Source organism: Ixodes scapularis, unplaced genomic scaffold (genome assembly GCF_016920785.2).
Source record: "Ixodes scapularis isolate PalLabHiFi unplaced genomic scaffold, ASM1692078v2 PGA_scaffold3__209_contigs__length_174095766, whole genome shotgun sequence".
Taxonomy (NCBI): Eukaryota; Metazoa; Arthropoda; class Arachnida; order Ixodida; family Ixodidae; genus Ixodes; species Ixodes scapularis.
In genome coordinates, this window is record NW_024609868.1 from 56,256,562 (window position 1) to 56,270,746 (window position 14,185).

The 14,185-nt window shown below is 43.2% G+C and overlaps 1 protein-coding gene across 1 annotated transcript; it reads left to right on the forward strand.

The window, feature by feature from the left end:
* The first annotated feature begins 2,117 nt into the window (after positions 1-2,117).
* LOC115308170 (antimicrobial peptide microplusin-like) lies at positions 2,118-13,840 on the forward strand. Its single transcript, XM_029974596.2, has 4 exons — positions 2,118-2,198; positions 9,940-10,029; positions 12,097-12,123; positions 13,733-13,840. The coding sequence occupies exons 1-4, from the start codon at positions 2,148-2,150 to the stop codon at positions 13,814-13,816; spliced, it is 252 nt and encodes an 83-aa protein (XP_029830456.2). The 5' UTR covers positions 2,118-2,147; the 3' UTR covers positions 13,817-13,840.
* Positions 13,841-14,185: the final 345 nt, after the last annotated feature.

Below are 14,185 nucleotides of genomic sequence, written 5' to 3' on the forward strand. Positions count from 1 at the left end.
CTCTCGGTCTTACTCGGTCGCAAGAGTGTGAACGGTCCTTAACTCGCCCGCACAGAACACGTTAGAGCAGCTTTCAGGGCTTTATAACTTAAGCCAAAGTTTGTAAACCTTATTTCTGAACACCCTGCATACGCATTGACCTTCTTACCAGGTGAGAGGGGTATCCCTGAGGCGCAACACGTGTTGTTGGTTGCAGGTGTCCGTCACCGCTCAAAAAAAAAAAAAAAAAAAAAAAAAACGGCGATGCGTATCGAATATATTTCACGCTGCCTTGACTCTTGGCCTTCACCTTCCTGTGGGCACAACCTGGTATGTGTAATTACGATAACTTCAAGCCGTTGCAGTTGAAGTGTTTGCATTGACATTTGCACCCCCCCCCCCCCCCCCCCCCCCCCCCCCCGTCGAACAGCATGGCAACCGCGGGTCTTTTTTTAGCCTCTGAGCCAATCGCGTGGCATATAAAAGTGGGCTGCGCTGCTACGCAGCAAGCACGTTTTCGACAGCAAGCAGCGCTTTAGGTCCGAAAAAGTATCGTCATGAAGTTCACCATGAAGTGTCTGATGCTGTCAGTGATGGTTCTTGTGGTTTCCGCGCGCAACGAGCATCATTGCAGTAAGTTTAAAAAATACACATGCCATCGCCTTTCATTTTCTTCCGTCATATTCTTTCATCTTGCTTTATTTTGATTGGCCTTGCTCTTGTAACACTATGGTATTTGTTATCGAGAATCTATTTCTTGTTTTTGGTTTTGATAGGTGGGGTTGGATGATTCTAATAAAATCAAGTATAACGTCACGGATATTGCGTAACGGGCAGATATGACGTCACTGAATGATGTAACGTTACTGACGTATGTAAATTCATGAACATTACGTTTATGAGCTACATCGTGTTTCCAATAAATGTGCAGTAGTCTCGTACGCGTCATTTAATTTCAAAGATCACCGAAGCAGAAGTTTCGTGCGAACCGTAGCTTTCTTTTATTACATTAATTAGTTTTCTGCATCAGGTGCGCTAGTTGTCTTTCTTAATGACTTGCTTGGACCTGGTCTAAGAAACGTTACTCTTCGTCCCACCCATCGAATGCTTGGTAATGATTTAATATGGAGGGCACGAACGCCGAGGTTTATCGGTGCTTGGGATACTTCTTTCAAGATTAATTTTGCTTATTTTTAAGTCAGACAATTTAGTTAAAACATAGGTATTTCACTTATAAACAATTATTCATTTAGCCTTCCAATATTTTTCTCACACCTTAGAACACTTTTACACTCACCGTCAATTATCCTTAATATTGAGTTTGATGTAACTAAGCTTACAATGACTCACTTAGAAGTGAGCCCTTCTGATAAGCGTTTTAAGCGTGAATGTGAACAGCGATAGCACGAAACGAGTTTCAGGTATCACCATTCAAGGACCTTATGTTAATAAATGAAGCGCATACGTATGAAATAAGGTGTTCAATAAGATGACCCTGTGCTTCGACGTGTCGGTACACTCCTCAACTTTCTAACCATAGGCATGTACATTTAGCGTGAAATTGCATTCAATGTATGATAGTGTAATATTATTTTTTTCGGTGATTGCATTGTTGCTCAGAAGACATTTGCACTCTAAAAAAGCCCGTGCGTCTACTTTCCCGCAAAACGCTTGGACAGCCAATCATCGCAACTTACGGAGGAAGCTCAGCCAATGACGATGCCGGAACATGTGTTTAGACCAAAAAGCGCAGTCTGAGTTGTGACATTAAGCAATGCAAGAGTGACTTTTTGCATTGCCTAATGCCACAACTCAGACTGCGCTTTTTGGTCTAAACATATGTTTCGGCATCGTTATTGGCTGAGCTTCCTCCGTAAGTTGCGATGATTGGCTCTCCAAGCGTTTTGCGGGAAAGTAGACGCGCGGGCTTTTTTAGAGTGTGGAGTGAATGCTCACGTTGCAGGAGTCAGATATCATTCCAGGTTTTGATAATAGTCGCTGCCTGCATCAATCTTGATGGGCATCTTAATCCAGCGACAACCTCACTTCGCCTGAAAACCTAACGTCTAAATTGTTTTAGCTGTCCGCTACTGAAATCGTTGCACAAGAAATTTTACTTTAAACGAGATTCACTTTGTTCTTCTTTTGCAGAGAAGAGCGACGCCGAAATGAAGGAACTAATATCCTGCGTTATATCGAAGATTCCAGATGCTAGCAGTGTACGTACCTGAATACGCCTTGCGTAGTCATAGTCGTATTTATAACAAAATTGTTTTGTTGCGCCGATTTGTACAATAGCGCGAACCTTCACAAAAAGTGTCCAAGAATTCCTTTCAGCCTCATACCAATAATCAATCGTGTACTGCAACTTGCTTTTATATACGCTGCGGCTTTACTCGCCTTGCTAGATTTTTTTTTACAATGGTTTGTGATAACGATTCATTCATTTTGCGTAAGGGTGTAAGAAATGACTTATACATTTGTACATCTGAAGACTACTGGGTGATTTTAGATGAGATCGACCAAAGGGTGGCTGGTTGATATTTTTAAATCAACCGATGTTTTTATTTGCCATTGTCTAGTGTCTGGTATAAACGAATCCACACTTAGTTTTGACCAGAAAAAAAAAATTGGGGACAGGAAAAATCGTAAGGCATGAAGAGGTGGACAGTTGTATTTACGCGCACTGATGGAGGGGGCACGTTTGAAATTGAATAACTAAAAAGATAACGCTAGAAGAATTCTAAAACTTTTTAAAAACAAACTATGGGTACAGTTTGTTTGTAATTTAAAGTAATAATATTTATTTAAATTTTATTTATGTTTCTAAACATTGTCAAACATGCCTGCTCGAATGACAAATGGCAAAATTTGGAATCTGTATCTCATGAAATACTTTAATTAGTATCATATAATTAGCAGGTAGTGTTCTACTTACATATGGCTGTTATATAAAAAATAAGGCACCTGAGTGATACGATAGTAGGGATAAATTTAGGCAAACATGAGAAAAAATCAAACAAGAAACAAGTCCGATGCAAATAAAAAAAAACAAAAAAAAACACCACCTTCGATTTTTTTTAATTGGGTACCTTGTAATATTCTCTTTCGGCATTCATTTTTATTAAAAACATGTTGCATTATTTTATTGAGAAAGAGGACACAACTCGCCAAAGTACGGTCCTTTTTCAAAGCCTACACTTAGCGGTGCCCTATACGAGAAGTGACTCTGAGTTCCAGTTGGAGGAAACTAAAACGCATCTTTCATATATTTTTATTCAGATGAGGTCACTGACAACTAGAGCAATCGGTCACACACTAAAAGCGAAGAAGAACTATATACAGCATTTTACATACAGCGTAAAAAAAGGTATCATATTAGAGACAAGTGATTCGAGAAAAGATGATGCAGTGTGAAGTTTTACTTTCCGGTATAATTTATATTTAAAATAAAAGAAGCAACTTTACTTCCACACACAAAAATAAAGATAGAATACTAAAATCGTGTAGTTTAGTTATGTATTTCCGGGGACAAACAATTTCAGGTGAGCGGTGCCACCGCGCCGGACTGTAAGAGCTTCGATACTCTCGGTGTACGAATGGATCGTGGCAAGACGAGATATTTTATCCTGCGCGAAGATAACGTTTTGTGATTCTCATATGGTGATAAAGTAAAGATTATAAGGTATCACCAAGTAAAACAGTAGGTTAAATACCCCGTGAAGAAAACTGTGATAAATAAGATAACCCTGCATTCAAAATGAGCCGTCCTTGGGGAATCAAATTCGGCACTTTACACTAAGGCTTTCCTCGATGTACCCATTTAATAAAGTTTCTTCTAACCAGATCCGACTGTCTGTGCTACACATATGCCACAGGCTCCTTTTCTTGATGACTTGCACAGCCGCCACGGATGCCAAGACTGAATGCCAGGAAAAGCGTGCAACGTCAGCCACTCTTTTTTTTTTTTTTTTTTGACGTTACCGAACAAGCTCTTTTTTGTCCAGATACGCAAGATGCACACAGTTTCTCAGATAGAACGCTCACCATCGTTCTGGCCGTCTGAATTTCGTTTATTGAACGTTCTCTTAGGTTGTTCAGCGTGGTCTGGTGCTTTACGAGTCCGCCAACTCCGTCGCATGCATTTTCCCATGTCTAGATGCAGAAAATAACCACTGCGATTGTGGGCAATCATTCTGTGCAAACTGGTAAAGCTGGTAGCGATTCTTAAAATGACTAGCGGCCCCGTCACTTACGTACGTCACGTGCGAGTATACCGCAACGTTGTCTTCAACCCACTCTTTTACCTATTCTCGAGCCAAGCACGTGAGAGCGACGTCGTCACACAGGTCCTCGCTGATGAGAGAAACACTGTTTGTAGATTTTCTTGCCGTCACTAAACACTTAAATATCGTAGCTTTTTTTTCTTCAGTGGTATGCTTGAACTTTGTCAGGAAGCACGATGGTCCAGTTTTCAGCAAAGTCAAAATGAAAGAAGCACCGTTGAAAATTGGGCAAGTTGGTTATGCATAGTTACGAAGAGGGAACCGTCTAAAGTACGAAGGACGAAGAACGAGAAACACACAGACTGAGCGCTGACTGACTATGCCGGAAGGTGGTTTCCAGAAATAAGCCAGTTGTCAGTCAGCGCTCGGTCTGTTTGTTCCTCGTTCTCTGTTCTTCGTACTTTTGGAGCTGTTTCCCTCTTCGTAGCTATCAAAATGAAAGACAATGCTCACGCGTTGCGTGCAACTGCTCTTCATCTTAGATCCCTTTATCCTGCGTTTGTCGGATATGGTTGTGAAATATCCAACTTCCAACCGTTACTTGAATGACTTTTAGGAAAGTCTCGGAATCCAAGGTTTACTTAGTGTGTTTTTTTTTCGCTAGGTCGCCGACCTTCCATGTTTAAGCACAATATCTTCATCCTCTGGGATATGAAGTTCTTCGAGTGTAAAAGACTGGCCTTTTTGGGCAGTGATCACAGTCTTCTTAAAGACACCGACTTGTTAGTGGATCGCACAGAAATGCTGGGTTCCTTTCACCAGTGTTGAATGTTGAGCCTGTAACCTTCTCTACAGCGGCAATACAAAGGTAATAAATGGCGCAGCGCATACAAACGCACACTTTCTGGTGTGGAATACATTTCACCCATCTAGGGCGCGAGGAATGCATTTGCGTTAGCCCAACGCCGGAATCAGAATGCTTGTCTTTGTATACACGAAAGGCCTCTCGGATTGAGCGTGTCAGGAAGCGCTTTGGCACGAACGTTTTCTCCCCGATGAGCATGACAGAGATCACGTCCTTCTGGTTGGGACCTTGGCGCGAACATTGTAGCTCGTCTCGCGTGAAGTACTCTAGGGCAGCCGACAGGTTCTCAGGGCTCACATAGCACCTCGTGTAAGGATCCGGCTCATACCACGCGCCATGCTTTTCTTTACCTAAAACGTAAACACTGTCGCCATCCTAACCTTTCCTAGGTTAACATGGCGACAGTGTTTATGCTCTGTTGCATTTAGGCGGTGCTCGAGTATTTTGGGGTTCCGCTCTCTGTCGGTGTGCCTCTTTGTGCCCGATATTATCACCCGCGAAACCAGCGACTGCGATGGCGACAGGCACAGCTGCTCAGTAAACAGGCATCGGCGGCTATATTTGCTGGTTGCAGTGAACCCCCTCATTCTTGACAGCGAGTGGGTAAATGCGAAAAAAGATTGTATCGGCCGTTTTGCCAGAACTAGCGGCGAATGTCGCCTGATACTTCCGTCAACGATTGTGCCATAATCGTGATCGTCGCGAGGAAATTATTGTTGCTAGCCACAGAACACGCAGAAAGGGAATTCTTGAATATGTTTTTTCTAGATATAAGTCAGATATATATATATATATATATATATATATATATATATATATATATATATATATATATATATATATATATATATATATATATATATATATATATATATATATATATATATATATATATATAACAGAGAGAGAGATGGAGATAGAGAGTAAAAGAGAGGAGCATATAGTGCAGTAGGAAAATGAAGTAAACAAAGTTCCCAGTGGCCGATGGCTGTAGGATCTTTTCTCAGATCACTGGTTCGTAATATGATAGCTCTTTCTACACAGGAGTTTATCCTCAATATTAGTGTGTGAACGATTTCTGTAGTCATCAATGGCCTCATCTGAATAAAAATATATAAAATATGTGCGTTAGTTTCATGAAACTGGAAATTAGAGTAACTTTTTGTATAGGGCACTGCTAAGTGTAGGCTTTGAAAAAGGACCCTACTTTGGGGAGTTGTTTCTTCTTTCTCAATAAAAAAATGCGACATGTTTTAATAAAAATGAATGCCAAAATAGAGTATAACAGGGTACCTAAATTAAAAAAAAAATCTAAGCTGGTGTTTTTCTTTTTTATTCGCATCGAAATTTTTCGCTGTCTGATTTTTTTTCTGTTATGTTTGCCTACACATATCCTTACTATCGTATCACTGAGATACTTTAGTTATTTTTTTAAATAATAAACATATATAATTAGAATACTACCTGCAGATTATATAATACTGATTAAATTATTTCATGAGATAAAGGCCTCAAAGTTTTGCATTTGTCGTTCGAGCTGGCATATGTAGCAATTTAAAAAAAAAAAAAAATATATATATATATATAAAATTTGAATAAATAATATTATTTTATATTTCAAGCAAGCTTTACCCATAGTTTTCGTCTAAAAAGTGTTAGAATCCTCCTAATTTTATTGTTCTAGTTATTCACTTTCAAACGTACCCCTCCATCAGTGCGCGTTTGTGCAACTGTCCACCTCTTACGATTTTTGCTGTCCCCAAATATTTTTTCTGGTCAAAACTAAGTGTGGATTCGTTTATACCAGACACTAGACGATAGCTTATAAAACATCAGTTGGTTTAAAAATGTCGACCAGCCACCCTTCGGTAAATCTTATCTGAAATCAACCTACTACTAAATGCTCTGTTGCATCCACTTCGAAATAAGCGAGGCATAACACACATGCTCCTGGGGAAAATATGTCCCTTTTTTAAGTAGTCGTTTTCTGAATACATCTTGAAAGGATCCCTATAATTCACAGAAACTGGAGAAAAACGAAAAAAGCCGCGGGGTCGTTGCATACCATACGAACTTCTTTGAATGTAGTAAATAAAACTACTCACAGTCTCGCCCCACTAGGGTGCACAGCAAGCACCAGTTTTGGTTTTGCGGTAAAGGCTGGACTTTATGGAGCGAGCATACTGCGAAGAAACGACGAAATAGACCGATCTCACCAGCTAGTTTGAGTACGCCACCGCTGCCGCCATGCATCGTGGGAGCTGTAGTCTTTCTGCACGCGCGACAACCCCGCTGGAGCTCTGCGCGAGCGGAGCAGGAGGCGGCATGAGCTGTCTCGTGATCTGGCGTCTGCCTCATATGAACTACAGTTATGGCGGCGTCACGCATGCGTAGAAAGCTTGGTGAGATCGTCCTATTCGCCCTGCCGCGTTTGCTCTATTCACATCACGCGCAAGGCAAACGTGCCGCCGGGCGCACAGTCGTCTGTTGTAGCGCCGCATCTTTACACCCACAGAGTCCAGCCTCCAACACTAGGGACCTTGATCAAACCGTTGCCATGCTCCGGGTACCGCAGTACCGGAGTCAGTCAGTCAGAGTCTTGAGAGCAAGGAAATCAAAGGAAGTGTGGCTGAGCCGGGAGCTCAATATGTCACCTTTTGCAGTACCGGAGCCTTTGAAGCATGGTTTTAAGCACGCCCCCCGCGGTCACTGCACCACCCGTGAGGGCGCTTAAAAGCCTGCTTCAAAGGCTCCGGTAGTGCGGTACGCGGCAGGGGCTCCGGAAGCGGGGGGGCAGGGTGGGCTTGAGCCCCTCCTGTCCTGAGGACCGAGCTGCCGAGCCCCCCCTCCCCCTCTCTCTCCCTCTTTTTTTTTTTTTTTTTTTAGTTTGCGTGTTTGCAGGTTATCTGGTATGGGCATTCGGCCTATCTGCTGTACCTCCGTCTGTCCTGAGCCGAAATAAATGAAATGACCCTTTATGCATGCTAACCTACCGCCCTCCTTACCTCCGCCAAGCACAAAAAGCACTGGGGCGGCGGAGAGGCTTGCTTGAAAAGTCAAAACCGGAAGAAAATGACAGGCAGGACTCATGAGCCTGATTGACAACCAGTTTAGAGCGAGCAGAAAGGGGACAGCGAAATGAATGGATTCCGACAAGACGACGTCGGCGAGCGTTTGTCTGCTTCCACCGTGTGGAAGGAAGAAGCCCAGAAGATGCATGGTGCTTCTCTGGCCCGCGGACAAAACAGGCAGGCGGTACTACCGCGGCGCTAAAAGGCCATCATTAGGAGGGGGAGGGGGGCTGGTGTGCTTGAGTGGGGATTCGGGAGTGCTTAGAAAAGGCGAAAGTCTACGAGCTCCCAAATTTGACAAGGCGCGCCTTCAATGGCGAAAGCTTTGCGCGCATGCGGCGTCGTGCCCGCAGGGTGGTGAGGTATGAGGCGACACATGTTTACAAACTCAGGACAACACAACAGGAAGTCTCAAACGCAGCTCTTATCCTTCAGCACCTTCCTTTTGTGATGCCCCCCAACCTGCATTGATGCCAGGAGTCCGAAGCGATCACGGTCGATGTACTTGATCCTGAGGTACATACCGATGTGTGCAATCTCTGCCTCCAGTTGAGACATCCGATAGCCCAACTTGCTGTGTTTGAGACTTTGTGTTGTGTTGTCCTTTTTTCCCCCGAGTCTCGGAGTTTTGTCTAAAACTTTTAACACTTGTTTGTGTACGTCTGCGTTAATACATCATGCTTCCCGAGAATCCCTAAATGAAGGAAGGTTTTCATTTTTAGACATAGCCAATTTGACATAGGCAGAGCTGCGCTTGATATGTAACAGTTGGCATAGGAAAGATAAAATAAAGAACACACGGTGCGGCTGATTTCAATGATTATCCAATCATTGTATGAGTTGTCAGTGCAAGCTCCTTTTCCTGTTATTTTACTGAGCCATTGTTTTAATTTGTTTTCCATGGATGTGTGCGTGAATATGCGAACGCGCTGCATTGATATGTTTTCATTCAAAGATGGCAATTAATGTCAACCTGAAACCAACCTAACCTTGAAGATTTCGGAGATGTCGAGCCACCCCTCTAAAGAAAGACTTCCGGAGCCTCTGGTACGCGGAGCACGGCAACGGTTTGCTAAGGTCCCTCTTGTCAAGGTTTTGGTAAACGACGGCAGTAGCACTTATCCGCACAAATGCTTTGTTCTGTATTTTTGTCCAATGGGATAAACGGAGACATATGAAAACGTTGCTACTGTCGCTGAAACACCAAGAAACGCAGGAGGCTCGAACATTATCTTGTATCTACGCAGTGAATGAAATCGTGGCTTTAACTAATAATCACCTGGAAGAACGAATCATCAACAATAAGCGCGAAAATAAAAGGTTACGTCCTGCGTATCTCAAGTTTTCGGTGGCTAAAAACAAAACAGTCGTGAATCGCGCAGTGTTGAGGCCAAAGTGCTGATCGAGAAAATGAGACACAAATTCAGTAGCTTAAAGTGGACGGTTTTAATAAACGAACGGCTTATACATAAAAATGTACTAGTTAGATTTCGCAGTCGTCTTACACTATCTGCGCTGGAGGCACAGATGCGCTGGTGCTTGTTCCAAATCCGCAATTTTGGGACTATAGCCTTGAATATCCTGCCAGCCTAAAAGTGAACACCTCGACCGCCGCCATATTTATGGTGTAAAATAATTCCCATATAATGTAAGTTCCTTATAATGGTGTTGACCCTATTATCGTACATCTATTTATTTTCTTGCGATACACCACACAACCAAGTGAAAAAACCTTTATACCAACACCCTACAATGAACCCATCGATCTATCCCTAAAGCAACCGTGTTCACAACGCAGTTCAACGACACGCTCGACAGAATGGTCAAGGACCTCGGATGCACTGAAAGACTCTGCGCCGTGCGAAAGCTGTGCGACCACGAAGATGTGGTAAGCATGTTTGACCCCCTTTCCGGAGTATCTTTATAGTGTTGTAGCGCGAGGAAGGCCCAGAGAAAATAAATGAAAGCTTTGGAGAGATTCGGTGTAGGAAAGTACATCGCATTCTTTTGTACCGCGCCGACCCGCGTACGTGACCAGTTCTGAGCCGATATTACGTAGTTTACCGTCGTCTTTTCACCGACCACGCATCGGGCACGACGACTTCCTGCGTCTGGAAATGCTTGGTTTTCCGTCCGCGTCCGGCGGTACCCGATCCGTTGGGATTCTCTATTCTAAACGTCGGGGAGCTGTACGATTACTCTAACCCTTAGAAGCAAAAAAAAAAAAAAAAAGGATACTTGCCTACTGACTGACAGCTGAGAAAGCGCAGGTCGTGGCGCGTCTCCACAATCTCATTATAGCCCCACAGCCAATCAGATTGTAAAAATTAGCCGCGATAAGGGTACCAACACACATTACGCACAAGCGGAACAAGCTAGGCCATGCCTTTGTTTATTTACCAGCGACTACAGCATGAGACATGAGACCTAAAATATATAGTCTGCCCTCTCGCACTGAGCCAACACCATCTAGAATAATAAAGGCCTCCGAACGCCCCACTCTTACTCCATGGAAGGTCATCAGAGGGGGATGACTCCAACTCGGCAATTGGACGCCGAGCCTCATGCCGAGCGTCCTTCGACGCGTTGATTAGTCACGAGGCCAAGTCGAGCACTGGCGCAACACTCGTGCCCAATCTGCGTCTTCGCTCGATCTCATTGTGATGACGTCAAAATTAGAGCGCTCGCAGGCTTCGATTATTGTGGGTGGTGTTGACTGAGCACGGCAAAGCGCCGTGCTTTGTGCCGCAGCGCAGACGCTTCTTTTAGGTCTAGACCCATTGTCAGCCACGTCACTCACCGAGCTCTTTTCGGTAGATTGGCCCTCCCAATCGCTTTGGGGGAAAGTATACTTCCCCATATTGGTAACGGGAGAAAACAGCGAAGAAAGTCACAGGGACAAGTAGACGAAAGACACAAACACTGCACTAACTCACGACTTAGATTTTTTTTCTTCGAAACATAAAAGCAATGAAGTGGAAAAAAATTATAATCTTGAAAGAACCAATCAGTCGTGAGTTGTTTATACAGCAGTAGTTTAATCTGCCAGATTATAGCGACATTGTTACCCACTGTAGACGAGCAATTTAGTTTGTTCAGCGTACGACTGCAAGCCTGGGGTCTTTAAAGTGCACCACGCTGTAATACACGACCGCACGCCGGTACAATGCTCATCCGGATGGTAACGGGCAGGGATCTTGAAGAAGAAAAAGAAAACGAAGTCGTGAGTTAGCGCTGTGTTCCTGACTTTCGTTTACTCTTCCCTGTGTCTTTTTTTTTTTTTTTGTGGTTTTTTCTTCCGTTACTAAACTCAAGCTTCAAACACTATTACACACCCTCCATATTGTTTAGAGTGAGTTAGGCCGCCAGCCCGCTGGTGCACTCGAACATTCCGTCTTCTCCTTTAGGATAATTCTTAATAGCAAAATTGAAAAAAAGAAGATAATTAACCGAAAGGCTCGTTTTTATATTGGATAAAGAAACTGCGAAAAGCTATGCATCGAATGTTAAGAAACCTGATTCACGAACAGGTACATAGCGTTCTAAATCGACTTGACTTTATTATAATACCTTCGCACATGCGCAGCAAAACATTTATTTAAATATATTGCGTTGCTTCCCCTGATGAGGACCAGACAGGGCGTAATATTCAAAATATAAACCGACGAAACTACCTACGCCTCGACACTGTGCAGACGGATCAACGTACGGTCTCCATTTTTGCTGCAAGCGCTTTGACATTGGCTATGCAGTCTTGAATTAGATGACGCGATCAGCTCTTCTTACTACCGCATGGCAGTAGGCTCAAAATATTTATTTTATTTCCAGCGCATATTGTTTACGCTATTTCAGAGCGTGCACGTTTTTTTTTTTTTTTTTGTTTTTTTTTTCTTTTTGTATTTGATGATCGATATTAACACAAAACACCCTTTGTTTACTCTTGTTGTTTCCACAGGAGGGGGCCTTAAGGAGACATGTGACAGTAAGCCTGCCTTTTGTAGCCACCGTATCTTTCGCAAATTTAAATCTGTATTGAAAAAAAAATAATAAGGCCGCGCAAATTATTTTCCAGTCACCGCGATCAACACTACCAAGAATTATCAAAGCTTGCGAACGACGCTTTCTTGTTCCATGAAGCGTCATCAGAGTTGGATGACGCCAACTCATCGATTAAACCCGAGATTTATGATGAGCGTACTTCAACGCGTACTTCGACGCGTCACGAGGCCATGGGCCTCGTGACCTATCAACGCGTCGTTGTCACTCTACAGTACTTTAAGACCCTAAGTACATTGCGTTCAGTCTGTGTCTTCGCACGATCTCACTGTGGTGACGTCAAAACTCTTGCGCACAGGCTTCAATTATTCAAGGAGGTATCGCCCAGTCCTTATGAGAACTATATACACCAACTAAGTGTTGATAAACGAGCGTGTCGTCGCCCTTCATTTTTTGTTTCCTCTTATTTTTATCACTTCGCTCCATGATTACCACTGCAGGACAGGTTATTGCCATTCTAAATTCGACTGTGTCCTTCTCTCCAGCATTTGCCCTGATGGAAGCTCGCCGAAGCCTGCTTCAGTGGCTTGATATCTCGGCTTGGTATCTATACCCGTGGAGGACTGTCTCTGGCTATGTGCAGTCAAAGATACGGGAGGGCGTGTTTGAGTGCCAATCAAAGCTGGGCCACACGCATTCCTCCTCTCGTCTAAAATATCACCAAAAGTTGCCCGCGAGCCAATTTTCATTGTCACATCAAGAAAACAAATTTGCTCATTCTTCATGCGCTGTGTGAAGTAGTTCTTGCGATATTTCGTTGTGGAAGAAAGTGACGATGTTCTTGGCGCTTGAAACGTGTAAGTCTCGATAAAATGACATAACGAAAATCTAAGAGGAACCTACATATACGCACGAGCGAGAAAATTAGTAGAGTTTCGCGAAGTGCCGGACTTTACCTTTTGCTTCTTGAGGTGAATACGAGTATAGGATATTTGAAACCGACGCAATAGAATTTTTGACATCATCACAGTGAGATTGACCAAAAACACAATTAGGATGCGAGTGGTGCGTCAGGGTTCGGCTAGGCTTTGTGTATAATCAACGAATCTCTTAACGCATTGATGAAAAAAAAAAAAAAAGAAATGACCGCAATTAGAGAGCGAAACGTCGGAAAATCTCCACCGCCGTGAAATGAGGTCAAAGATATCAGATACCAACTCAGTACTGTGACTTTACACCACTGTGGTGGCGCTGCTGTCGGCACAGTGCGCGCGCAGACGACTCCTCTCAAGAGAATCTTGTGTCTGCACACGCGCAAGGCCCTGGTGTGGGCAAAGTGCGGACTTCTGTGTAAACAGAGTGTTCAAGTATCTCTGTGTTCTGAGGCAAACTGAACTCACAGGTTCTTTTCAGAGCGAATACGCGCTCTGGCTGGCTTGTTTTCTGACACGTCTCGCTTATGCAAAACGTTAAAAAAAAGTCACAGGTATAAAAGCTGCTTTTGTATATTTTTTTACTTTCGACGATTTGCCACGTGACTGGTCTTCCGTGCAATGTTATTCAAGTTGTTTCATGATTTTGTTTTGTTTTCGCAGGCTGCTCAACTTGAACTGCTGCATGGCTTGACAGACAGCTGTTCAAACTTAGTCAATCGTTGCTCCTCACAAAATCACCACTAAAATAAAAAAAAATTACTTTCTTTAAAATGCCGTGTCATTCAACTGCTTCGTGAATTAACAAAGTGTCGATCATCACACCGACGTATTGTGATGAAAGAGTTCACAATACGAGCGGTCTCTCAAACACCGAGAGCGTAATTGCTAGAATTAAATTCGTCTGTTCAAGAAAATTCGATTCTCCCAGAGTAAATAGACCTTTTCCGAAATTCAGTGCCATCTGGTGGTTTGTAAAGCAGTTTAGGTTTTGCCATATCAATGGCGGAAATGAACTTGTATCGGCACCGTCACTTTCGCAAGTCAACAGCACGCAAGGAATTGTTCAGTGTGTTCTTTCTCGATCACTTTCAGTTCGACGGTGACCAAGAACCT